Source organism: Monopterus albus, unplaced genomic scaffold (genome assembly GCF_001952655.1).
Source record: "Monopterus albus unplaced genomic scaffold, M_albus_1.0 scaffold29.1, whole genome shotgun sequence".
Taxonomy (NCBI): Eukaryota; Metazoa; Chordata; class Actinopteri; order Synbranchiformes; family Synbranchidae; genus Monopterus; species Monopterus albus.
Window position 1 is genome coordinate 3,921,825 of NW_018127909.1, and position 26,983 is coordinate 3,948,807.

Genomic DNA, 26,983 nt, shown 5'->3' on the forward strand with positions numbered 1-26,983 from the left:
TTTCCTTTCAATCAAAGAGCTGTAACTGTTGCCTTTATGAGTTACAGACATATGTCTACACAAGGAGGAAGAGGAGGGAGCGGGAGATGGTAGGCAAGGGCAAGGGAGTCTTCTATGGGAAAAGTATGTCTGCTATGCTTGGGATGTTTGGTGGTGGGATATGTGGGCCAGAGCATTGTTGCTCTCTTGACACTGAAATTGGGCAAGGCAGAGGGTGGCAACTAAACATTATAAATGCGTATATACACAAGAACACACACAAGCTAACAATTCCTCACGCCCAGCACCCACCCAACCACCCCCACTTCCTTGCAACTCTGCTTTATCTTAACTGTCAACACCTGGCCTAAGCAGGAACCTCTCTATCTGTGAACTTTAATCTGGCCCCGCTAGGCAAACAGCACCGAGCTCGGACAAGAAGAGCGATTAGTCTGTCACGTTGTTCTCCAGTGCCTCAACAGTGAGAGGAGGAAACAGGGAAGGAACAGGTCGGAAGAAAAGAAAAAGACCGGGACGTAGGACGATATGTAGACGTAAATTCGAAAAAAAAGAGACAAAAGAAGAACGAGACACAAAGGCAGAGCAAATGCTGATGGAATGGAGTGATAAGAAAAAAAGAGATGGAGGACAAGGCAGGGAGACAGGAGGGTGGCTAGAGATATAACACAGACACTTAGCCTGACCTGACAAGGCCTCAGACCAGAGATATGGTGGTGAACTTCCACTCTCATGACGGCTGACTCAAGCTGAACCATACAAACACACTTGGGTGAAATGCAACCAAACAGATGTACTCACAGTGCACTTGTGTACAAAATAACTCATATTAAATTGTGCTTATATATGTGTGTCTCTTAAGAGACTTATATAATGTTGTATTTTTAGACTGTGAGTATGCAGACCACACTAAAAAAGAAAAGCACCAAGTTCAGATATGTATGTAATACTTTTTATTTATTTTTTTCCCAAGACAAAATGGCTGAGTGGAGAGAATAATGCAGACAACAGCTGAAAATAGAGTGGCATCTCTTTAACTGAAAAATAACAAAATCTATATGTCGAGTAAGAACTCATAAATGTTGGTCAATGACCTTTGGTCATCAAACAGAGAAATTAAGCTATCACAGTTTACCAGAAGAGAGACAAATAGGCTGATTTGTTTTGCAGGGACTCTGTTCTGAACAGAGCATGTGTGTGAATGTTCATAATAAATAATGCTGACCAATGCCATAGGTCAACTTCAAGTTCAGCTCAGAACAAATAGCTTGAAAGGAAACACAGAACCTAGTATGAAATCAGGCTGGAAACTTAAATGTACCTCAGTACTATCAGCAATGATAACATGTACCAAACATTTTTCTTTCTATGATTTCAGTTAAGCTTAGAATATGCCTTGCATATGCGATGTACCATATTTAAATTATAAAGCACCATGGCTCTTTTGGCAATGAAAAAACAAAATTCATAATAACAGGAAAAGAAGACAGTAGCAAAAAAAAAAAAACCTTCTCAGATTGATGCTGGATTGATTGCATATGACAAAAGGGTCTTTTCCAAAAACAGCTGGAATGTTATCAGGCGGTACATGTTCAAGGACAGTAAAAAGTTGGCTACCAATAAAACCCAACAATAGCTTGTATTACTGCATATAAAATGGCAGGAGAGAAAATATATAAAACAAACTAAAAAGATATGTACAGCCACCTGTTTTTACCTCATTGTGGTCGCTCCAGCGGGACTGCCTGAAAAGGCCATTATATGACCTCTCACCCTTGGGGAACACCACAACATTTTATTTTTCAAAAACATACTTATTTTCAAGCATACAAATTATTCACACTATATTATCCTGCCAAATTAAGAAAATATACGGTGGCAGCTTGTTGGGATTTTTTTCACTACAGAAAAAAGGGTACATTGAAACCTTTAAAGAGTACAGGCAAAACAGTTAAAAATACAGGCTCCAACATAAATACTATAAGTGCCTACACTAAGTGAACATTAATTTCAAATACCATTCTAAATACAGGAAAAAGTAGACCATAAATGTGTGTTGAACATAGGAACTTACATGAGTGTGCATTTTCCTATGTGTTTTAAGTTCTCTCTATATATTTATATATCATAAATCTCTCCCCAATGAAAATTTTTGTTCAACCTGAAGACTTGTATATAGTAAAGGCAAAAAAGATGAGACACATTTATTACAATTCATTACATAGTGATCAAGTCCCAGATGTCACCAAGAAAGAAAAGAGAAAAAAAACAATAATCAATCAAAACCAAAGCAACCTTTAAATAAGTTTCTCCCCTAAAGATATTGAAGTGTTACCTAAAAAAAATCAACAACAATTTTTTTAAATCAAATTTGTACATTTGTGTAAAGAGCAGTATATTTCTATAGTTGGTATGAAGCAGGATATTTCTATGGCGGTTCCTGCATTGATGCCCCCAGGAGGCAAACTGATGTTCAGTTCTCAGGAGGAGACATGGCTGGCAACAGTTTCTAGTTCAATTTTTTTTAATTTTTTTTTACGCAAAGCAATGACACCACACTAATCTGTCAGCATAAGAGCAAGTTTTCCCTTGAGCATCCGACTGTAAACTGGGAAAATTAAACAGTGCACGTAGGTAGTCCCAGACCGAAATCCGGTCCTCATTTTATACTCAACCGACTGTACCTCTGATTAGAGAGACAGATACAGAATTCAAGGCAGAGTGACAAGTGCTATATCATCAACAATGTCAGGATGGAGTTTAAAAAAATACAACTACTACAATGAGGTCTAGAGCATGTTACCTCAAAAGAACTGGAAAATTTTACTCTTGTGTAGAAAGGGGCTATTAATTGAAAGGAACATTTCTGCAAAATTCAGATCCTTGACTTTTTGATTTGGACTTCAATTTCATATTATTTCCAATGTGAGTTAATAATAGTTTCAGATTACTTAAGGGTTTCTAAGACCTAATACATTAAAGAGAATAAGCACTATAAGGACATAAACATTTGAATTGTAAAGACACCTGGTTAACCCACTCCACATATGCTACCCTGACCCTCCACCCACTATTACCCATCTACACCCGCTCAAACTCCCACCCAGCCCTCACCCAGTATCTGTCTGGCTTAGAACAACTAAAACCCGCTTGTGGTCTTCAGTTTGCTGCTGGCTACACTGAAGAAATACAAGTCTGTGCTACTTACAAGGGGAAAAACTGCAAACCTTTAATTTTCAAAGAAAATAAACACTCTAGAAAATTAAGAGCTTTACACTGGTTAAACAAACTCGTCAGAGTAGCCTCTCAGTATGGTGCCCAACAAAGCCAAAACTCTACGCGTAAAACTCCTCTTTAGCATGTAACATGCCAGTAAACAGAATCGGGAGAATAATATTCATGAATCAGGCAGATAAATGATTTAGCAGAGATACACATTATTTGTTTTCACTTTTGTTTAGCTGGTTCCTTATGCTCTGCTAAGTCACAAAACAACAGGGTGGTGCAGGTGCTTGATGCAAGGACCTGCTTATTCCATATGTGCACAAAAATGTCTATAGCTGAAACTCCAAGCTTATAGCAAAAAGCAGGATGAATTAATGCAGGTAAAATATCCAAGGCACTCTTTGTTGTCATTTCACACCATATTGTTAATTTCATTGCTGTTTGTAAAAGAAATATTTCATGGCGCTAGTGCCTAGCATTTCATAGGCAGCCCAATTCTTAAATATAAATCTCTTATCTCAGTCTTGCATGGAAATTCTTTCACATAGATCAGTTTTAAGCATGACCCTGCTTGTCTTGATGTTCGATAATATGACACTGTTCACTATGTCTGAACACAAAACTGTACATGATATGTAAAACAGTATGTACTGTGTGCAGCATGGGTTCCCATAACTAACCTTTTTATGTTGAAGAAGTCAAGAGTATCAACAACAACACCAAACCCAACAACTGAGGACAAGGTTCCTCTCTAAGTAGCCAAAACACACCAAGCATGCTGTCCAGTTACAAAAAATACAAAACGTGTAAATTATTGCACAATAGAAAGGCTCAAAAGTTTTGCGTTTGATGCAATAGTATTGCCCCAGTGATGGATCATGCATTCAGCTTTTTCCAGTCGGGGATGATGACAGGGCTGTACTGTGTATTGATGTCTAACCCTGTTGTCCTTTCCCCTCACTTATCGGCTAGTTAGCCAGGGTTGCCTTTTAGCCAGGGGAGCTGAGAGAGAGTTGCCAGCATGCTGCTCTTTGCCTACTCAGTCTTAATGTCATTAGCCAGAGGGCGGTCGCTGTGCCACTTCTTCATGTGTTTCTCCAGCGTGCTGTATACACTGAAAGGCATGTGGCAGATTTCACATTTGTACACATCCTTGCCCATCTGTCCGTGGGTCTTCATGTGGCGGGTGAGCTTTGAGCTCTGGGCGCAGGCATAGCTGCACAGCTCACACTTGTACGGCCGCTCTCCGGTGTGACTGCGTCGGTGCACTGTCAAGTTGCTACAGTTCTTGAACACCTTGCCACAAAATTCACAAGTGTCACTGCGGCGACCGTCCTTGGAGCTCGGCCTGCCATTCCCGCTGCTGCCCCCATGGGGAGTGCTGGCACCGCTGCCAGTGCCGCTGCGTCCTGAAGTGGCCCGCTCCCCATCAAGTTCCCCAGGTGGAGTGGAGAAGCGCAAACTGCCGTTCTCTGAAGAGTGCTCAGATGAGGAGGCGAAAGGCGATTGTCTGGAGTCCCCACCTGTAAAGTTGATGAAGGGGTCCTTGAATTGTCGTGAGGCAGCGTAGCCAGCTAGCCACTGAGAGTACACGTTCTCCGTGTTTGGGATGGTGGGTGTTGGAGGGTCAAGGTCCTTCTCCACCTTAATGCGTTTGGACAGAGGGCTGAGGGAGCCAGGGCTGACCCCTCCAGTCCGCAGCTTCCTGGACAGGCTGTCACTGGTTAGAGATCCCAGGCCATTGATAGTGGTGGTGGACACATCATGTGCCCTGTCTAACTCCATGGCTGAGTCCTCATCGCCAGGATCCCGGGATGAGCTTCGGTGGCGTGGGTGCAGGGCCTCACTGTTCTGGTGGTGGCGGGCCCCTTCTAACCGCAGGCTGAAGCGATAGTCATTCCTTCCCTCTTCTTCTTCGACTCCAGGCTTACTATCACTTTCCTCTTCCTCCCCCTCCTCCTCTTCTTCTTCCTCATCTTCCTCCTCATCTTCTTCTTCTTCCTCATCCTCATCCTCGTCTTCCTCCTCCTCTTCTCCATTTTCAGGCATCAGGCCATTGTTTTCACTCTTGAACTTGTCCACCACTGACTTGAGGGCATCTGCAGCACTGCCCATCAGCTCACTGGTACCAGGCTCAGGGGAGCTGGCGGTTGAGAGGCCGTCATCTGACTTGGCATTAAGCACCGAAGACTTGCTCTGACAGTGTGTTTTCATGTGTCGTTTCAGTTTGCTGGCCTGGGTGCAGGCGTGATTACAGAGGTGACACTTGAATGGCTTTTCCCCTGTGTGGCTACGCCGGTGAACAATTAGGTTGCTCTGGAACTTGAAGGTCTTCCCGCAAAACTCACAAGACTTTGCCTTGAGAGGTGTGCCTGGTTGAACTGCACCGGACAGGGCATTAGTGGTGGAGCAAGAGCCAGAAGGTGACTGAGAGGTGGAGAGGGGAGGCGTTGCTGAAAATGGAGGTTTAGAACCTGGCTGGAATGGCTGTAGCAGCCGTTGCATAGGGTTTGGCCTGTTAGGGGAGAGAGGCGGAGAAGCCCCGCTAGCATTCCCAGCCAGCTCACGTAGGCGTCTAGAGAAGTCCATGCTTGGAGGAGTTTCTAGTGGCACTGAGTTGAGCCTCATCACTCTGTCAAAGGCGCTAGGATGGTGAGTTGCCAGAGCCAGGTCATCAGGACTGAGGTGATGGCGTGGTGGTGGGCTGAACAGCGGTGGCGTTCTAGGGTAACGACCCTCCCGGGGTGTGGATGCTGAATCCCGGCCAGACCCAGAGCCTGGTATCCTCAGGAGACTGTAAGGACTGCCGTCAGCCAAGTGGACAGCATGGAGGGGAGGCTGGGAGGAGGCACAGTCACCCCCCATCCCAGGAGCTGCAGCCACACGCGGGGTGAGGGGGCTGCCAGGCTCGCTCTCCAGATAGATGCGAAAGCCATGGGTGTTCTGGGCATGTTGGAGCAGGAACCAGGCACTGGTGAAGGGCTGCTTGCACGTGGTGCAGGTGTAACTGCTGGGCTCATCTTTATCTGACAAAAAAAGGGACACAGAGAGAAACTAAATTTAATCAACCCAGTAAAGGACTTAAGTAAGCACTTACGGATAAACAAGTGATACTGATATTTTGTCATTTTCTAGCACTATAAAATGTGCCCTGATGTGCATTAAATCACCAGCTATTATTGGCCAAATTGACTGTGATTGGACAGAAAAATGGTTGAAAATTATTTTAACTGAAAATTAAAGTTCCCTTTTACTTTTGTGATTAAATGCAAATGAATCTTAAGACATTGAGCAAATGATTTTTGTAATTACTACAAAATCTGAAAATGTGAACTACATGTGGAAAAATATCAAACCAGACTTTGCTTCCAGTGGGTGTACACTTAATAAAAGAATACATGAAGCAATAATAAGAAATATCTCAGGCAGCGAACAGGCAATTTACACAGTTGAGAAGGCAGAGGAATATTTCAAACAATTGACTTTCAATAGCACTCGCACACTGACCTGAGATTTGCCTGACAATGCACGCCTAATCTCATTAAACACACTCATCTCCCCTCCAATGCCTTGTTTACAGAATTAGCAAGGCTAAAGTGGGACATGTATCTGATGCTGCATATTAACACTGAATACAAATAAGAGGTCACATGTTAATAAACTGTACCAACGTTTATCACAAGAAACACATTCACAGCAAAAAAGAACCAAAGGAGTAAACTGTGTGTGTGTGTGTGTGTGTTTGTGGGTGGGTGGGGAGGCGCCTATGAAAATGCATTTCATGCATTACTTTTCTATTTCTGATATTTCATGCTTTATGGATTTAGTGAAATCCTCTCAGGTGAATAGAAAAGGAGAAGAAGGGGAAAGCAGAAGTGAGAGATATGCAAAATAAGATGCATCCGCCACTTGCAAATGTGCTCCTTCTTTCATCTTTTGGCTTTCTTATCCTTTTTTTTTTTCTCCTTTTTTCTTTTTTCACCGGAGGGCATTTTTCTGAAGTTATTTGCAGACACTGAACCTACAACCATGGCCGTGCTGTGCTGGAGACAGAGAACAAGGGAGGCAGAGAGAGGAAGATGGGCCAAGCGTGTGTGGTTGCAACTATGAGCAATTCCTAAGATGGTGAATGAACAGTCTTGCATGTTTTAAGCCCACTGTGGCTGAGAGACAAAGGGGTGAAGAGGGGGCAAAAAGAAAAGAGGGATGCTAAGAGAAATGTTGTAGAGAGGGAACAGACCAGTGTTTTGTGGTTCTCCTTTCTATCTCGTGTGACCACGGCCCCCTCTTAACAATCTCACTTAGAGACCAGAACACGGCATAAAATGTGCACCCAATCAAATATCCACGCAAACCTTTCTCTTGACTGAAAAGAGTTGGAAGGGGGGTATATGGTAAATTATGGATCATTACAATCTGCAAAAATTACAGTTAATTGCTGCCACCTGCAAGGGGCTTTGACATGGAATTTTTCCATCATAAAAAAGCCATTTGCCCAAACACATTTTTTGCTCCCTTTCTCATAAGCACAAATAAAAAGTGCCCATTACATTGGCTTTGGCTATATGTACGTCTCCAGATTATGTGTGTTTTTATGGCTTGAAACAGAAAGCGCCATATCACTCATAAAACGGCTGCAATAACCTAGTCTCTCCTGTTCACTTTGCTTTGATTTGCAGCCTATACACCTTTCCTCAACTCGCTCCTAATGTCTGAGCAGAAGCTCCATATGCATGAGGAGGAAAATAAATGATTTTTTTTTCTCTTGTTGTGAAGGACAAGAGAGGGAGATGGGGGGTTGGTTCGAATGTCATCTCCTCCTCTGAGACACAGCCATTTCTGTCAGAGGAAAGAAAACCCCATGAGGGATCACGGGAGTGAAGTAAGGAGGCAAGGAAAAATGAAGGGAGCAAAGGAGGGAGAGAAGTGCGGCGTGAAGGGGACTTTCCTAATGACAGCCCACTAGATTTCTGAAGGACACAAGAGCCACAACACATCACTTCAAAGGTGGTAGTCAATTCATTTCTTTAGGTATCAAAAACAGCATGTCTTGTACTATGCAATCACAAGCCCATTTATGGACACTGGACAAAATGTGCTAATGGCACAAGCAGCAAGGATAATTGTTAATCTCATCCAGGCAGTGGACACATTGATGGGCATCAACAAGCCAACACATGCCCTTATTCACAACAATAGCAGAGAGGATATCTAAATAAACCCCCACTATTGTCCTTAATAGCTGTCCTCAAAGGGATGGAAGGACAGTTATTCAAAGGGAGAAAAACATTCTGACAAGGTGTTTGATGGCCTTGAAGGATTTTTTTTTTTTTTTTTTGTATAAAAGAGCAAAGAACTGTGCAAGAGAGGAAGGATGATCTTATAAATGAGCCTGTCCTCTAATGGAATAAAAAAGTGCTCCCTCTTACTCTCCATCTCTCTTTCCCCCCCTTCAGTAAGGCTGTGGCGAGTTAGGGTTGGAGAACAGGAGAGCTGGGGCTAATGCTGGATCTCCTGGTCCCTTTGAAATAGGATCAGCAGAGGGGAAAAAAAAACACACTGACAACCCTTCAGCTGCCATGGCGACTTTGCGGGAGAAAGGATAGAAAGCACAGAAGAAGTAAAAAAGGACAGGAGAATCAGGAACAGAGAATAACAACAATCAGAATGAAGAAAACTATAAAGTAATAGAGAGAAATACAGAGGCAGAGCAGATGAGAGAGATGCAGTCAAAGGAAGAGAAAAAGGCTGATAACTCCTTCAAAGCCATTTCAGCGCACTGCAACACAAAGCAGAAGGAGGCTATTAGGGTGTCTAACAGACATAGTGCACTGTTATCTGGCAGAAAATATGATCCAGGGCTCATTCAAAAAGCACAAGGTCGACTGATGCAAGGGCAGAAGGAAAATTATGGCGTCTTAAACCGCAGATATGGTGGCCTTTAGCTGCAAACACCAAGCTCACAGCAGCGTCCCAGACAACAGTGCATCCAGACAAAGCAATGCACACGAGGAGGCTGGGGCACCATGTACACTTTGCTCATGCAGATTGCTCTATTGTTAGTGACCCAACCCCCAAACCTAGTCTCTCTTTCAATCACCACACACACTTACGCAGGGAGACCATACCACCCACTTCTCCCTTTATCTTATCAGCCCAAACACAAACAAACAAACCAACAGACGCCAAGACAACCATGAACTTGACCCGGTGTTGACAGGTTAATGATGCGTTAAGAAAACTGTCTCTTCCTCCCGTCACCAATCTGCATACTCCCTTAAACTTTCTAACCATACATCCAAAAGTTAGCAGACTTGGTTTGGCCTCCTTTTTTGTTTGTTTGTTTTGTCCTTGACCAACCCTGATGGTGGGCCCAGGCCGTCCTGGTGTGACCATGCAGTTCTCATTGATATTGGTCATTTAGCTAATGGAGCAACGAGCTAACAGGATTAGTTTGCAGGTCTTCCAAAAGAAGGAGGAAGGCAGAGAGACAGGAGACACAAGGGGATGCAGCATGTCACCACAATTTCCCAAAGTTATTAGTCGCCCAGGGAGCACTCACACACACATACACATACACGCATACACCTGAAAAGTGATTATGCTAATAGCAGGTCTTTGCCAATATTCATAAGTGTTTATAGGTGTTGGAGTGAGTGCCTTGGGAAGACAGGGGATGTCAATACAGTGCCTCTTAAGAGCGCCTCAGCCGTAACTGGCGTTAATGTGATTACTACTCTGTTTATGTCATTAGGGTATTCACAGTCAGGGATTGGACAGAGGTGAAGGGTGAAGCAGTAGAGATGATGAGAATGAAGGTGGGGGAATAGTGGAGGCTCCCATTAGAGCTCCTCTTCAGTGTCTTGCATTTTTGAAATATACTCTCTTGTACATGACTTTCAGGTGACTTACCTGACAAATGCGTAGCAAAAAATATCTTCACTCAAAAAACATTCATTCATGCATTCATCAGTGGCTTCAGCGAGTAAAAGTTTATTATGTTATATGGGTGTTGTGTCTCATTAATATTATCACCCTAAGACGCTTTATCTATCTCAGCATCCATTCATATTTGTGAGGTCCAGCTGGCTGGACTTGACCTTCCTTCTTACTTCTCAGTCTTTCTCTGTTTGTCTGTTTCTCTGCCACAGCCACACACACACCCGGGCTCGTACACTCACTTCTTTGTCCTGGACCAGACTGGTTGTGGTGCGCTGAGCCACTGGCCACAGACAAAAGGCTTGTTTGACCAACACTTGTTCCTGAGACAAAGCCGGATGCAGGAAATAGGGTTTACTAAACAGAAAGCCAGCCAGGGAATAGAAGAGGCCTAAATCCCTGTCTTTTACAAATCTGAGGTGGACCAGCTCGCTGGTGTTGGAACCACGCATTACACAAATGAAAAAAAAAGACCACTAACCACTACAGAGAGAAAGAAAAACTTTAAGAGGCATATACAGAGGCAGGGAGAAAAAGAAAGAACTAAAAGCTTACAGAGCAAAAGATGGGGAAAGAGAGAGGTAGGCTGGGAGAAGAAAAGCCAAGCTGGCATGGAAAAGTAAGTGTAGGAGGAAGATCTCCAGATAAAGATACATGGTGGTCTTTGAGGGCCTGTGTCCAGTCTAAAGTAATCTGCTGGCTGTGGCTTTGTCTCCCATCAGACCTTCACACTTCCTACCTTTCCTTCCCCCTTATCCATCTCCTGAAAGCTGATAAGAGCAATAGTGGAACTGAGGCATCTCGGAGTCATTATGAACAGATGGCACCCACACAATGAATGCCAATGAATGCATGCACCATACATAACAGGCGAATGTGTGTGTATATGTGTGTGCATGTGGGGGAGATCAGCATGTTTCTTTAATGGGCATGCATGCTTGTTGTTAGTGAGTTTGACCATATGACTGTGTCCATGTACTGTATGCCTGTATTCATGAGTGTGTTTGGACATTTGTATGTAAAACATGTGCCACAGCCATTTTAAAATTTGCATCACTCTATGCTGTTTCCCTGTATAACCTCACTCCTTTGATCTTTTCTCAGCTGAACTGTGTTTGAACTGACCATCCACCCACCTTTCCATCCATCCATCCCTCTCTCTGTCCCTCCATCTATCCATTCATTCATCTGTTCTAACTAAGCCCAGCTGAGCAGCTTTGTGTGCGGCTTGGTCCAGCAAAGCTTAGGCTGGGCAAGCCATGTTTCTGATGCAGATCATTATATGCTCTCTGCTTAGCAGTGCCGGCAGGAGACTGCACACTATTGTTTCTCATCCCAAGTCTAATGGTACAGTGAAAAGACCTCTAGGCTTCTAAGCTTAACCAGTCTAATTAAATGGACCATTGCTTATGTAAGCATCCGCAGAGAATATTTACTGAGATGGGATCCGCTTCACAGGAAGAAACCGCCTTCAACAAAAGCCAACACTGAGTGGAGTACGTATTAAATAAAGAAGTGGAATCAAAGAAACTGCAAACTGCCAAGTGTCAGTTTAAGCACACATATCCAGGTACATAAGAAGACTTAATCAAGCAGGAGTATTTTTGGACTCAGGCAATATCCCAGACGGGCGAGGAGTCTCTGAGCACTTCAGAGGGGAAATGTGAAAAGTGTTCTGTCAAAGAAAAGATGTCTCAATAAACTGCAGGTTAGGGGAAAAATAGGCTGATCAAGAATATAAAAGATAACGGAATGCAATAGAATGCAATATAATAAAACAGAATAGAATATATGGGTGTTTTTTCCTTTTTCCTTTCAATATACAGGCTGCCACACTCACATAAGAGCAGCCGCTGTCTTTCCTTACAAGCATCATCCCTGTTTGAAGTGCACAGACAAGATAGCCTCCGTAAGACATGAGGCCAGCAGCCTGAGCCTCACTATCTCTGCATAGCTCAGCTTATGACAGGCTGACGTCCCTGCAGAAAGGATGGAGGGGGACCGGGGAGGTTGAGTAGCGGCACATTTCTGCATAAATCTCCAGCTAGATAGCATCAGGAGAAGAGAAACAGGATAGAGAGGCAGGCAAGCAGTGGAGGATGATGAGGCCCTCGGGGCAGGGCATTCCACACTATCAAAATTGTTTCGTCTCTGGCTATTGGATGAGTGGGGCACGTTATGAGCCTGTATACCATGTGCCAGGACAGGATTCGGCTTCACCGGAGCATACAGGACCCTATATCTGACCTCCTCGCTTTCCCTCACTTCATTCTTCACAGGCATGAAGGGAGATGGACAGAAGAGCACAAACAGCTATGAGGATTCAAAGTGAACACATTTCAGTCATATTACAATAGTGAACGGTCAACAGTTTTTCTGGAGAATATTCAGAGCAACAAAATGCCAACATGTCAGTGGTTTAAGCATCAAGCAGAAAAAACATCAAAACATCTGTCAAAGCAAACTCCACAACTCCAAACTCTACAAATGAACCATTTTGCATAAAAACACTTGAGCAGAAATGATGTTCACACTGTCCAGTGCATAAAGAACACGAGGGTTTCCTTCCTGAGAAATGGTCTCATTCTGTCCGATACCACCTGTAAAAAACAATCTTATAAAAATCTTCTGAAAGAAAAAGTGCAATGACGATGTGATTGTTATGTTGCCCACCTTATAGTCGCATATAAAGCAACTTAAGCGAACTAGCAGGAGTGTTAAATAAAGTACAGCATTATGAAGCAAAATGAGGATTCATACACACTGTATGCACTCTAGATGGACTTGCACAAACATGTACATGGACACAAAGCATGCATACTGTATACACACATAGACAGTGCGATATACAGGCGTTTCAGGTGAAAAAATTAATAACTAGGAATGAAACAAAAGGCAGGCACAGGAGGGACTACTGAGCCCACTGTGCTGAATGACTGTGACAGGGCTGAAAGACAAGAACATAGTGTGAGAGTGCGCTAGGAAGATAGATAAACAGACAAAGACGGCGAGTGAACGCAGCAAAGAGTAGACAATGAGGGTTAGAGACTTTGCCTGATCTACAGGCACAGACCTGCAGCCAGAGAATCTCTGAGCTCATGGAAGATGGACACACACACACACACACACACACACACACACACAAAGTCTGTCTGGAGCAAGTAAACACTTCAGTGTCTGGAGGATAGTCATTCCCTCTCCCTCTTGTTCTCTGTCCCTCATGCAGCCTGCATGTTCCTTCGTTGCTCCTCCTTTCATCCCACTATTTTCTTAACACGCTCTGATGTCAGTTCTGAAAGAGGTTAAAGTGGGTCTGTCTTTCCCAATTACACAAATCAAGCCAGTTTCTCCCTCACCCTTTTTCTTTTACCTCTAAAACACCCAGTAACACACACAAACACTGCAATTCACACACAAATAGATTTTCTAAGTCTCTCCCAAAAGGAGGCCATAAAACACCTGTGCCACAACACACCTCTCATCTTCTCCACCCACTCATTTGGTGACACATTTCATAATCCATCCCCAAAAAGAGGGAGGGGAAAACAGCATTTTTGCAAAACAATATTTAAATCGCTGTGGGGCAGTACCAAGGGTTTATGGGTCTATGCATCATGAGGTTCCAGATGTACTTGGATCACAAGTAAAATACCACATTTTCACGCCCTGGTGGTGAAGCAGAAGTTGGGAACAGTCACAAAGCTGCCACTAATGTTGACTTCAGTTGTTTGTTCCTGAACATGCTCACAGTTGCTCCAGAAGCTCTCAGGCATGAGCCATCCTTTAGATACAAGTGAACAAGGGCTGTTTTAAACATGTAGTTATTTTTCACCCTGTTCTACCACCTCAGGGTGAGAGGGCCAGGGCATGTGAGCTTGGGCCAACCATAGCAGCTCGTTATGCATTCTGGCCTCAAGGTGTTGTGGAGGGACATGGCACTTTAAAACAAGAGGGCCAGTGTGTTGGAGTGTCCCGTGGCCCTGAGCATTGGAGACTGAGGGTTTAACACGCATTCCATCTGGTGTGTGTGACTGTGCACATGGTGGTCAAGTGGTTAAGGAAGCATCAATAGGGACTCTTTAGATCAAACGGTATCTCAGGGTCAGCAATAGCCCACAAGCCCATTTTCCTTAAAAATGGAGAAGTAGGAAGTAGGGAGAGTTAAGTGGTGACCGCAGAACAGAAGTCTGGACTTTGGATGAAAACCCATAGTGGGTTTTTATGTTGGAATCACACATCCTTATTTCATTAAGTTATATTCAATGCAATGTCATGACTGATCAAGTCTAAGACATGACGGTCCCTGGTCCTCTAATAAGGACACGGCCACCAACAGTGAGACCTCAATCCCCAAACCTACCAGTATCCATTCATCTATCCCTCCATTCCCTGTCCCATTATTAATTCATTGAGGAGAAAAGAGTGCAGGGCCATTTCTCAACTCATACGTTCTCCAAATCCTGATTAAAATTGCAAAATGGCCTCCTGTTCAGCCCTAATTCGGCCCCTTTAAGACATTCTGACAGAAGCAGGAAGAGACGTAGCAGAGTGAGAAAGTGGTCAAATATCCTACAAATGTTTCCTTCTGTGTTCACCTGTCTAATGCTAAAACCGAACATTATGCTGCTAAGACTTGTATTTTAGAGTGAGTACAAGACTCTACCCACAAAAAAACTGAGGGGTTAAAACAGGCTGAAGGCAGCCACTTAATCCATCCATCCACCTATTATCTATATGGCTTATTCCTGATTAGGGTTGCGGGGTAGCCTGACACTGGGCGAGAGCCGGGGTACACCCTGGACAGGTCGCTAGTCTATCACAGCAGCCAGTTAATACCTAGATTTACCATCAAAAACAGTCTGTAAGGTGGATGCACCATATGCTTGGCAATGGCAGGCCACACTCCACACAATTGTTCATCTCCGAGACTTGCTGTACCAGATTCGTGCCTACTAATTGAAGGCGCGTGGTCTGATCATCCAGTGAAAGATAGGCAGGTGAAAATATGGAAAACAAGACCTAGTGCAGCCCAGAAAATTAACACCAAGTGCCTAAAAGCAAATCCTGCATTTATATCAGGGGTACATTTAAGTTGGCACTGTAAATCCTTGTAAGAATCATTTAAAATTATGTTTAGCACAGCTACCTGTGTCTTTTCAGTTACATCCTGTGCACACCGACACCATCACCGGCCTGTTAAAAATACAGACTGTGGACCTTTTTGTTTATTCTCCCTGGTGGTGTGTCAGGAACACGCATAAATCCAAGTAGTAGCAAGCATGATATTAATTAAAGTAGCCAACCTGTAGGTTCCCTTGTGCCCAGCTGTAGAGTATAAATCAAGCTTTTAACTAGGATAGGGCCCTAAGATCTCAAACCATGCTGGAATACTACCTGCACGGCCATGCCAAAAATCTGTCTGGGTCTAGGGCTCCTATAGATCACTATGTTCATAAGGAGGGCTATAGTGGAGAGGCCTGAGGAGAAAAGGAAGAAGAGTGGAGCAGAGGAGCATGAAAGGGTGGTAAAAGGGGAGCAAGAGCTATTTCTGTTGGGTATACAGGTTTATGTAAACGTGTGATGTTGGTGTGTATGTAAGTGTGCACATGTGCTACACCCCATCAAACCCTTCTGCTTTTTTGAGGACTGTATATCAAAAGCAAAGGTAACCAAGGAGACATACATGAGATGGAGCTAATAAGAGACAGTGAGGTAAAAACAGAGACAAAAGGCTGTGGTAACATGTACAAACTTCTTCAGTGGATCAGCAAAGGTCAAGGAATCCACAAAAAAGCAACAACCTTGTACCTTCAGGATATAGTCAAAGTATCTGAGAGAAACACAAATTGAGCTTTTAGACCTCAGAAAGCATTAATGGACAGGATATGTGGAAAAAGCCATTCTACCTTTGGTGACAGAAGGACTTATTCAAAGATAGCTGCAGGACAGGACATATGCATGCACAGAATGACTGACTGGCTGGTTGGTTCGCATCCAAGCCGTCATTTCTGCACAGAAAGGGTCCATACAGTCTGAATGCATGTACCAGCAGCAAGAAGTACTTAAACACACATAGAACCAGTTCACAGACATGATGCAATACTCACACATTTACATTCACAAGAAGAGACTGTCCTCCTGTAAAAAAAAAATTTGTCCACGGGGTTGTTTGTGCCAGCACGTTATTACAACCAACACTTAGGCGTTATAGATACGCAACCTCTAGTGAGTAATTATGACACAGGCGAAGGAGGAAGTTAGGGACAAATTCTACATTAGGAAGAGGTTGGGGTGGATGGATCGGTCAAGCAACATAGGACTTTCTGCAGGAAATTAGTGCCAGATTCCTAAGTGGAACATTGTTTTTTTATCCACGACTGTTCCACAACCTTAACCACATATTTATTAATATAACCATGGTGATGAAGGTTATTTACATGCAACACCATGATCTTTTCTAATCGTAACAAAGTATCTTTTTTCCTAAACCTATTAAAAAAATATTGATTGCAAAATTGTAACCTTGTGTTTATGACTGTTTCCTGACAACAAATGTCCGATACACTTGTCGGTGCAACAGCCACATTGAGCATAGGATTGTTATGACATGACAAAAAAGTTGTGGTAAGTGTGCCACTGAAAAGGTCACACGGGTCATGTTCTACAGTATGGTAGGTACATTATTTACAGTAAATACTGTTGGTTAACTGGTAAGCTTTGCATTGGAAAGTACTACTGTACTATTAAATGCTTATAAAAATAAGCTTCACTACAGTTTAACATATTGTGACAACTTTGTTTGGCTACATGTTCTAGTGCAACAAATCGTCCAACCTAAACCAAATCATTGAATTCAGGTGTTCCAATCACTTCCATGGTTCCAGGTGTATATAATCAAGCACCTGGGCATGCAGATCGCTTCTACAATTTGTGAAACATCAACATCAAACATTTGTGAAAGAATGGGTCACTCTCAGGAGCTCAGTGAACTCTAGCATGGCACCGTGATAGGATGCCACCTGTGCAAAAAGTCCAGTCGTGAAATTTCCTTGCTACTAAATATTCCACAGTCAACTGTTAGTGGTATTATAACAAAGTGGAAGGGATTGGGAATGACAGCACTCAGCCACGAAGTGGTAGGCCACGTAAAATCACAGAACGGGGTCAGCGGATGCAGAGACGCATAGTGCACAGAGGTCGGTCGTCAACTTTCTGCAGAGTCAATAGCTACAGACCTCCAAACCTCATGTGGCCTTCACATTAGCTCAAGAACAGTGTGTAGAGAGCTTCATGGAATTGGGTTCCATGGTCGAGCAGCTGCATCCAAGCCTTACATCACCAAGTGCAAAGCAAAGCGTCAAATACAGCGGTGTAAAGCACGCTGCCACTGGACTCTAGAGCAGTGGAGACCTGTTCTCTGCAGTGATGAATCACGCTTCTCTGTCTGGCAATCCCATGGACAAGTCTGGGTTTGGCAGTTGCCAGGAGAACGGTACTTGTCTGACTGCACTGTGCCAAGTGTAAAGTTTGGTGGAGGGGGGATTATGATGTGGGGTTGTCTTTCAGGAGCTGGGCTTGGCCTGTTAGTTCCAGTGAAAGGAACTCTTAGTGCTTCAGCATACCAAGACATTTTGGACAATTTCATGCTCCCAACTTTGTGGGAACAGTTTGGGGATGGCCCCTTCCTGATCCAACGTGACTGCGCACCAAGGTCTATAAAGACATGGATGGGTGAGTTTGGTGTGGAAGAACTTGACTGGCCTGCACAGAGTCCCGACCTCAACTCAACAGAACACCTTTGGGATGAATTAGAGCGGAGACTGTGATCCAGGCCTTCTCATCCAACATCAGTGTCTGACTTCACAAATGCGCTTCTGGAAGAATGGTCAAAAATTCCCATTAACACACTCCTAAACCTTGTGGACAGCCTTCTCGGAAGAGTTGAAGCTGTTATACCTGCAAAGGGTGGGACAACATCATATTAAACCCTATGGGTTAAGAATTGGTTGTTACTCAAGTTCATTTGCATGTGAAGGCAGACAAGCGAATACTTTTGGCAATATAGTGTAAGTCAGTGTGGAAGTATGAAAATTGGATTAATGACTGATCGGGGGATGGGTAGAGCTAGATTCTCAGGCTGCACTCTGCAGCACCACCATAGATTTATGGGCCAGATGTTTGTGCCATTGCTTCTCTACTAGACTATAAAACTTCATTTAGATGGCAACAGTGGAGTCTCAGTGTAAATCATCACCAATGTGCCAAAGTTTTGCTGCGCTAATGCGACTCCACATAATTACACAATGTAATTAAAAAACAGCTTTCATAACTGGAAGAATTGGTACATTCCTGGAGTTTCTGTCTCTCCTTCCTTCGTTTTCTTTTTCATGTCACGTGTACAATGATAGCCTTGACAGGAATGAACTCCACTCCCTGCTAACATGAACCCAGGCTCTTAAGATCTACCCTGTCATTTTGAGAGTGGCCGACAACCTTTGACTGATGCAGAGGTCACAAGGGCATCGACCCCTGCAGACAGCTTGTGTTGCATTCTGAGAAATGAACTGTGGGTTTGCACAAAGTCAAACTGTAAATGCTCATTCCATACATGTCCAGCTGATATAGTGTAGGCCTACAGAAAATCCCAGGAGGGAAAACTGTCTGAAAATACTTTAGAGGCAGCCTCTCATGTACCTTTGACACTGCTCTATAGATATATAAAGACATAAAAAGATATGTTTGCTCTTAAAACACATGGCTTTTATTGCTAGAGTCCAGTTTCATCACCTTTGCAGCACGCAGAGGGGTAGCTGATAAAAAGAGGAATTAAGGGCAGTGAAAAAACAAGGATATTATCTGAAGAGTAAGGGGTGTAGTTGAAGGTTGTCAAGAATGGTGTAAAAAGCATGGAGAGGAGTAGAAGGGAAAAACAAAAGAGCCGTGGACAGCTTTACACTGCAGCACCCCATTCTAGATTACATTAGTGGCAGCTGCTTCCTTTGTGTGGTTTTATGGCCTGGCCCCAAGAAAAAGCTGCTAAAATTTCATTTAATCTGCCGGAGAAACTCAAGTGTCTGTCAGCAACTCAAACAAGAGGGCCTAAAAGCACCATGCTCTCAGATAGCTGAGGCAAAATAACGCTAATAATATCTTTATCTGTGGCCATGCAGGCAGACATTTTGTGTAACCAAAGAGGGTTTGCCTGTGCCGCCGGTGCATGGGAAACCGGCCTGCTCTCACAGTCCAAGGGCATGCCCTTAATGGCAGGTGACGGAGCCAGACAACATCCCCCTTCTTCCCTCCATCTCTACCCCCTTTTATCTCCACCTCCTGTTCACCCTTCCAAGTCATTAGCTTATGTTAATCACTAAAACTACCAAGAGTGACCCCCAATTTCATTTAGTATGCCACTATACTTAACAGCAGATGAAGACACAGCTGCTACAACTGATTTGTTAAGGTAAAGTAATCGTTTGACTGAGCCTGTATTTTGTGTTCATTTGTTTGCTATTAGTTTCCCACACCCTCAGACTTGGACACATACCGTGTGTGATAAGATAAGAGCCGATGCTCATTGAGCTTCTTTTCATTAAAAAAAAAATCAAAGATGCTCATAAAAATGAAATTTAATTGCTGAAAATTCATCACTCTTCTTCACTTGCTGCTTTTATTATGGACAATAATTGTGTTTAACTGCTTCATAAGAATATATATATATCCTGTAAACTCTGGACAAAGGCATGCCAAGTTACTTTTGCTGAAAACCTAAAACAGCCCAAAGTCAAATAGGATCTAAACCATAATTACACAAGCTAAAAATAATGCCCACCATTACCTTTAAAACCAAATGCTATATCTCAATATCTTGCTCCTAATGACCCAGATACCCAAAAGTAAACACAACAAATGCCCACAACATTTTGCTGAGCATGTTAGTCTGACTCAAGGATGGACCTTACTGATGAGCTAACTGTTAAAAAGCAGCAGTACAGGCAGCAGTTAGAGGCAGCTTCCTTCCTGGGCTCTTGGTTCACAAAGGAACATGTCCACATATTGTACATCCACATACATTTTGTTCAGATAAACTGAGAAGAAGACGTGGGAGTGGTTGGAAGAGAAGGGGCTATTTTGCCCTGTGATGCCACTGCTGTTTCATAAGGCAAAAACAGAAAAAATAACAGGAGGAAGAAGAGGTGCAAGAGGCCCTTGTTCTTCAATGTCTCATATAGTAAGATGGCAGGGGTGAGGAGTAGTAGGGGGCTGAGGGAACTGAGAAAATATAGAAAAGCACCAAGCAAAGATGGAGAAACACAGAGCTGTAACACACCAGCTCTCCACTTACTCTGAATGGGGCAGATCACACATGACTAAAGTAGGCTTTTGACTATATATCCCACAGGAGCGGGTCTCACTTGCACACCGCTCATCCTCTTTGGCTTAGGCTTAAGAGACTGACACCACTGTGTGAGGATAATGACAATGAAGTATGGCCACCACATAAATGAAAAGACAACCTTTCTCATAGTCTAGCAAGGTCTGTATTTTAGTTCTTTTTCTTTTCACTGTTAAATTCACCTAATTACTATAATTACTGTAATGCCATATATGTTTTTGCTACTTGCTGAGAATGTGAATGAGTGCCATCTTTGCAAAGCAAAAGCATTTTTAGAGGTGATGGGAGTTTTACAAAAGACAGTCTTTGTAGTTAAATTAAGTGATTTTTTTTTGGTCAGAGTAGGATCGTATCCTGTAGTCACTGTTCAATATACAGTAACTAGGATAACGTACCAATTCTTTTGAGAAAAGTGGAAACTATGTATGTAAGTGTTAGGCTTTACTGCATATTATTGGTTGTACTACTTCTAGCTATATCAGAAGCACAAGAAACTCTGTGTCTAAGAGCAAATGAATGACAACAACCAATTTTAGAAGAATAGTTCAATAATTTGGGAAGTGTACTTAACTGTTTTCTTGCCAAGAGTGGCATGACAAGACTGATAACCATTCTCATGTCTGTACAGTAAATATGAAGATACAGTATGTATAACCAGCAGCTGGTTATCTTAGCTTAGCATCAAGCTTGAAAAGAGGGAACGGCTAGCTTGGCTCTGTCCAAAAGTATCAACATCCACCAACCACCCCTGAAGCTCAGTAGCCATTTTCACACATGAACTCCAGACAACATCTGTGCCATCAGGTCTGGACTTTGTCCTGACTTGCCCTTTCACACATGTATAAAACAACAGGGGATAGTCCTTGTAAGACGCATTCTCATGTACTGAAAATATTTTGTTTGGTTTATGCCAGTTTGTTATTTGCTCACCGAAAAGTGAGTCTCTTCCTGTAAGTAAAATTACAGGTACTCTGGTGCCAGCTTTTAACGACAGGTGTTCCTGAATATTGTGGTGTCTCCATTCAGATGTATTTTTGTTGGCATCTTCATGGTAAATTACTATTTCCCTTCACCATCTGATGTTTGTATTCTTCTGGTTTCACTCCAGTTACATGGTAGAATGTCATCAACATGTCCACTAGCTCACTGTGAATACTCTACACTATATTCTCACATGGGCTCACTGTAGCTCACTCAGACTTTAAGCAGACTTTGTTCTAGGGAACTAGCAGGGTAAAGTCCACTTAAAGTCCAGGTCAACTGACTTGAACAGTTGCATTCTCACATACAGCTCCTCCGGGTAATGTCTAGATAATTTCAGGTTCCATTGCATGTCTGAAAAGGGCTGATGATTAATACTTTGTTTTGTTTGTTTAATTAATACAAAACAAACTGAAGTGAAGAAAACAATAGTGGCTGTCTGGCAACCTCACAGTAATGACAGGGGTACAAGTCAGCTGTTTAACTGTGCTAAGATAAGCTAACTGGCTGCTGGCTATGGCTCTATAGTACAGATACAGAAGTGGCATCAATGTTCTCATCTAACTCACACAGGAAAGTGAATACTTCCCACAGTGTTAAATATTTGTGTTTTCCATGTAACACAGTGTTTGCAAAAGGAAACTAAAATAAAAGAACAAGACAGAAAGCATAAAACAGAAGCACAAATAACTGCCAATGAAGACATATCAGTCTACAGAGGGGGGAGGCGGAAGAGATGGGCGAGGGCAAATTAACCTTTTTAATTGGAGAGTGGTAGCTCTCTTTGGACCCTGTAGTTGGATCCAGAGTGCTGACAGATGATGAGAGGGAAATGGCAGCCCTATTACAAGCAATCTGGCCCTGCAACTTGGCAGACCACAGCAGTACCAGAGCCTGGGGAGAACAGGGCATGTCCAGCATGGAAAGCACTCCCTGCCAGACTGCTCACTGGCAGAGAAGGGCTTGCCTCAATAAAGGTATAAATAGAGAACAGTTATCTTGGCACTTTGAACTATGGGGCAAAGGGTTGTCATAAGGGAGTCTGGTTTCTTGTCTGATAACAAAATACTACCTGGTCAAGAAAAAAGGAGAAGGGTTTCGCTTTAATAAAAGTAAGAGGGAACCAGTCTGACAGGTATGATCGAATAGAAGGGCCAGGGATGGGGGAGTGGGGTGAAGAAATGTATGCTGAAAAATTTACACACAATCTGGGTTCACACAACTTTCATGCACACAAACATTTTCAAACCCAGTACAGCTGCCCCTGTGTTCACCAAGGAGCCAGATTTAAGAGAAAGACATCAGAGAGGATAACTTCCTATCTGACTGTGTGTCTGGATGCGAGAGCCACGTTTATGTCTGGGGATACAAGGAAAACAAACATCAAGGTCAGAGAAGCTGGAGTGTGTCCAACCAAACAGATAGCCCCTTCTTAACACAGTGCAGGCCTGTTTTAACATACAGCCCCAGGGGGACACAGGATTTAGACAGAACCCTTAGGCAGGGTTTTATATTGAATATCAGGGCTCTTAAGCTCTGAGAGCTATTTCCAAAGTGGAAGACTTTTCACCTGACATCTGAAAGACACTTGTGATTGAACAGCACAAATGATGCAGATACCCTCGGGTCTCGTCAAGTCCCATCGGGCTCAGGCAGTGTTCAGAGAGAAGTTTAGAAATTATATTCAGGTCTGGGTCATGTTTGGACAAACGTAGGTCAAACTTTAGGCTATGTGGCTGGAGCACTCAAACGTCTGCTTCATGTAAAGGGGAAAACACTCAACTGCATCAGCCTCAGGTCAGGTTCAGACATGATATACTATAAGCTTGTTGGGTCTGTATCAGGTTCGGAGACCACACTCTTGGCTACAGGCTGGGTTCGGACAGAAATATGCAGCCTGATCCATGCTCTATGCTGTAGCAACAGACAGTCCAACCATCATGCAAAATTTCACGTCATGACAAGGCCAAGGATCCTCCAGACTCATGGTCTTTAATGTCGACCCCTTACCCAGATGCTCAGGACATCTCTAGAGTAGGTCAACAATGCCAAGAGAAAGAATTGCCAATCCCTACCTCTGCCCCGATCACCCACCCCCCACCCCCACGCCGTCTCCATCTTTTAGTTCATACTCTCTTTCTTTGTCTGTCTTGCATTATGTATTCTAATGCATTTAGATCAAAGCACAGACACTGTGGCAGACCACACTAAGCTGCTTTTAGTCATGTCATTCAGAGCCATCCAAGGGATGATATATGAAAGTCCATAAAGTCTAATATGTGCATGCATACACACACGCACTGTGCCCCTCTGTCCACATCCTCAGTCTGCATTTCATGCACACACACTCTCTCTCCGTCTTTGTATCTCTCTGTCCATAAACACATACACACACATGCACACCAGACAAATGGCCGAAGAGAGCAGACTACCATCTGGGAGTAGTGGCTGGCTTTGTGTGTGTGTGTGTTGAAAGGGGGTCCCCCCACCACCACCACCATCACACACATACACACATAAACCATACACATCATACACAACAGCCCCCATCACCCTCCCCATCCAACTGCTCTAAGTGTGAGTGCTCTTCTCATACAATCTGCACAAATACGTATGCAAATTTGCAGAGGTGCATTATAAGAACAGCCATGATCACACATGTGCATACACACACACACACACAAAAATGAGATATATAGTTGGTTTTGGCAGCAAAGTAGTAATGCAAGAGTTTTGGGAAAGAAAACATGTTTCTGAGCATGAGCTGGAAGGCTGGAAGACAAGGGGAAGATGAACAGAAGAACCTTTTTAATGAATAACAAATTAATGTGAGCATATATGAAATACAGTACATGTAAATGGGACTGCATTGCATTAACAAGGAGACGCACATAAACACATGCACACAAAGACTCAAACCTACATTAACTATGTTTGCTCTGTAGCATGTGTGAGATGAATTTTTATATTTTGCGTCTAAGAGACACACAAGATCTACAAAGACAAATATAAAGCAAGTCTATATGAATTTGGCAAAGCAGTTCAGCTAGGTAAAAAGCAATATTAGCTTATATAGCAAAGAGGCTAAATTACACTGTATAAACAGTAGAGTGGTATGGCGGTGTCTGCAGAAGATTACGGATTTTAAGAAAACAAATGATATATTGGATGCAGACCCTGAAGTCCCTAACAAATTAAACGAATTTTCCTGCAGATTAAAGGCCAATAGTAGTTCGGTGACACCTGTGGAAAGGCCTGCTACATACTGTACCTTCCACAACTCTTTGCTATAGAGGAATATAAAGTTAAACAGCAACCACAGAAATTGAAAATGGGGAAAGATGCAGGACCAGACCTTGTCTCTGCTGCCACCTTATACCACTGGGCTGGTCATTTTACCTATTGCTAAAACATCTAATGATTCATGTTTTAATGATTATAGACCCGTGGCACTCATTTCATTTATAAAGGTGTTTGAGAAACTAGTTCAAGAGTTTCTATCTAGCGCTCAGCTCGACCCAAATCAGTTTGCTTATCAAGGGAATAGATCGGTGGATGATGTAGTGTCTCTATAATGTGTTAAAACATTAGTCACCTCACACATACATATGCTTCCATTCTTTTTATAGATCTGCTTTTAGCTGCTTTATCACTGAGAAACCTTTTTATAAGCTGCACACAGCAACTAACGAAACCACTAAGAGTTAACACAGGAGCCCCACAGGGTTGCTGTCGATGACCACTGTTATACTCCCTTTATAGTGGTGATTGTACTCCCTCTGGGAGAAGTCCCAGACAACTCAAATTTAAAACTGAACAGCTTAAGAATAGCACGTATCCTGAAGCTATCTGACTACTAAACAGCAACTCCTTGGCATTTAAATATTTCCTGTTTTAAGACATTAAAGTCGCTTCTATTTTTGGTGATTTTATTATCTCAATCATTTTGTGGAGTGTTCCTATTTTATTCTTTTATTTCCTCGTTGTAACTGTTATCTTGGATTTTGATTTATATATCGGTTTTAATTGCACCATTGTCTACTTTTTGTATATTGCAGTGGTTTTCATCCTGCTTTTCTTTTTCCTGATAAATTCATTTGATTGTCTGCAATCTAGTGTGTGTTTGCGTTGTCCTTTATTTGCTGAGTGGGGGCAAACACCAAGACAAATTCCTTGCATGCTTGGTGAATAAAGATGATTGATTGATTCATTGATTGACTGATTGTAACACAACTGTGCTTAGATTCAACATCACATCTGACAAAGTGTTCAGCACCAACTTTTGAAATTTAACGCCTTTCTCTTTCCAGGATACAAATGAGAAGAGGTTTATACATTTTGTCACTCATTTCCACTCATAAACTTGTACCAAACCTTAAAGAATCAAAGAAATCTGTTAATATGGAGATAGATGTGACAAAATTAACCATGGTCTATGTGGCTCTACTGGAAGTTTTTTAATCTAGTGTCCATTTGACATATTCTCAGGCCACAGGGCCCAGAGTGAGGACAGAAAAAGACAGAGGGAAAGAGCACACATACAACCTTTCAGAGATGTTTCACACTTTTCAGCAAATCGATTAAAAAATCAATTCTCCAGTCATGCAGTGATAAACCCTTGATTCCTTGAATTCCTTGGACGATATGACAGAGCTTTCTGATCTGCCATCTTGAGGCAGGGTTCGTGTGTGAGCTGTGTGCAAGAAAGGGACACATCTGACTCGTAATTAGGAGAGGATCTGCACCCATATATCTTAGGCAGACTGACACTATTGCTATTTATTGCCACACACAGTATATAATATATGGACCCATGGATACATTTCTGCATGTAAAGCTGACACAGTTTCTCGCCCACATAGCACAACAGAACATTATGTACGTCTTCCATATCAAATTCTCTCTCCCAGTTTTCACCACTCTCATGTTTGCTGTAATGTTTCCGGTACACAATAGCAGCAGCGGTGTTAAGTTCATGTTGCCCCATCAAGAAGAGAGCACCAACAACAACCAAACACTTTTCCCTCCTCTTCCCACCCTGTTTACAACTGGAGCCATTCGTCTCTACTTTGTTCCCACGCTCCCTCACTTCTTTTTTCTCCTCTCTGCATTGTCCTGTGCCCTCAGGTTAGAGGTTCTCTCTGTTTCCTCCTCTAAAGCCTGGAAAGAGAGGAGGAGGATGAGAGGAGGTGAGCTGGAGAGAGAAGAAAAAGAGAGCGGGCGCGCGTGCAAGAGAGAGAGAGACAGAGGAGGGCTGAGGCCTGTCCGTCTGCCTCCTTCGACCTGGCTGGATAACCGGTCTGAACTGGTTCTGACATAGGTGAACCAGAGACATGTCCTCTTTCGCCTCTGGACAAAAAAGAACCATGGTGGCATTCCATCCACAGTCGGCAGGTACTAGGGAAGTGTGCATCCGTGCGTGTGTGTGTGTGTGTGTGTGTGTGTGTG

The 26,983-nt window shown here is 43.0% G+C and overlaps 1 protein-coding gene across 1 annotated transcript in view; it reads right to left on the minus strand.

Moving 5' to 3' along the window:
- Positions 1-968: 968 nt before the first annotated feature.
- Positions 969-26,983, minus strand: part of LOC109958009 (B-cell lymphoma/leukemia 11A-like) — a 38,273-nt gene continuing 12,258 nt past the window's right edge. The window contains exon 3 of the mRNA XM_020596309.1: positions 969-6,248. Within this exon, the coding sequence (XP_020451965.1) occupies positions 4,258-6,248 (1,991 nt within the window). The 3' untranslated portion in view covers positions 969-4,257. The remainder of the gene's footprint in view (positions 6,249-26,983) is intronic.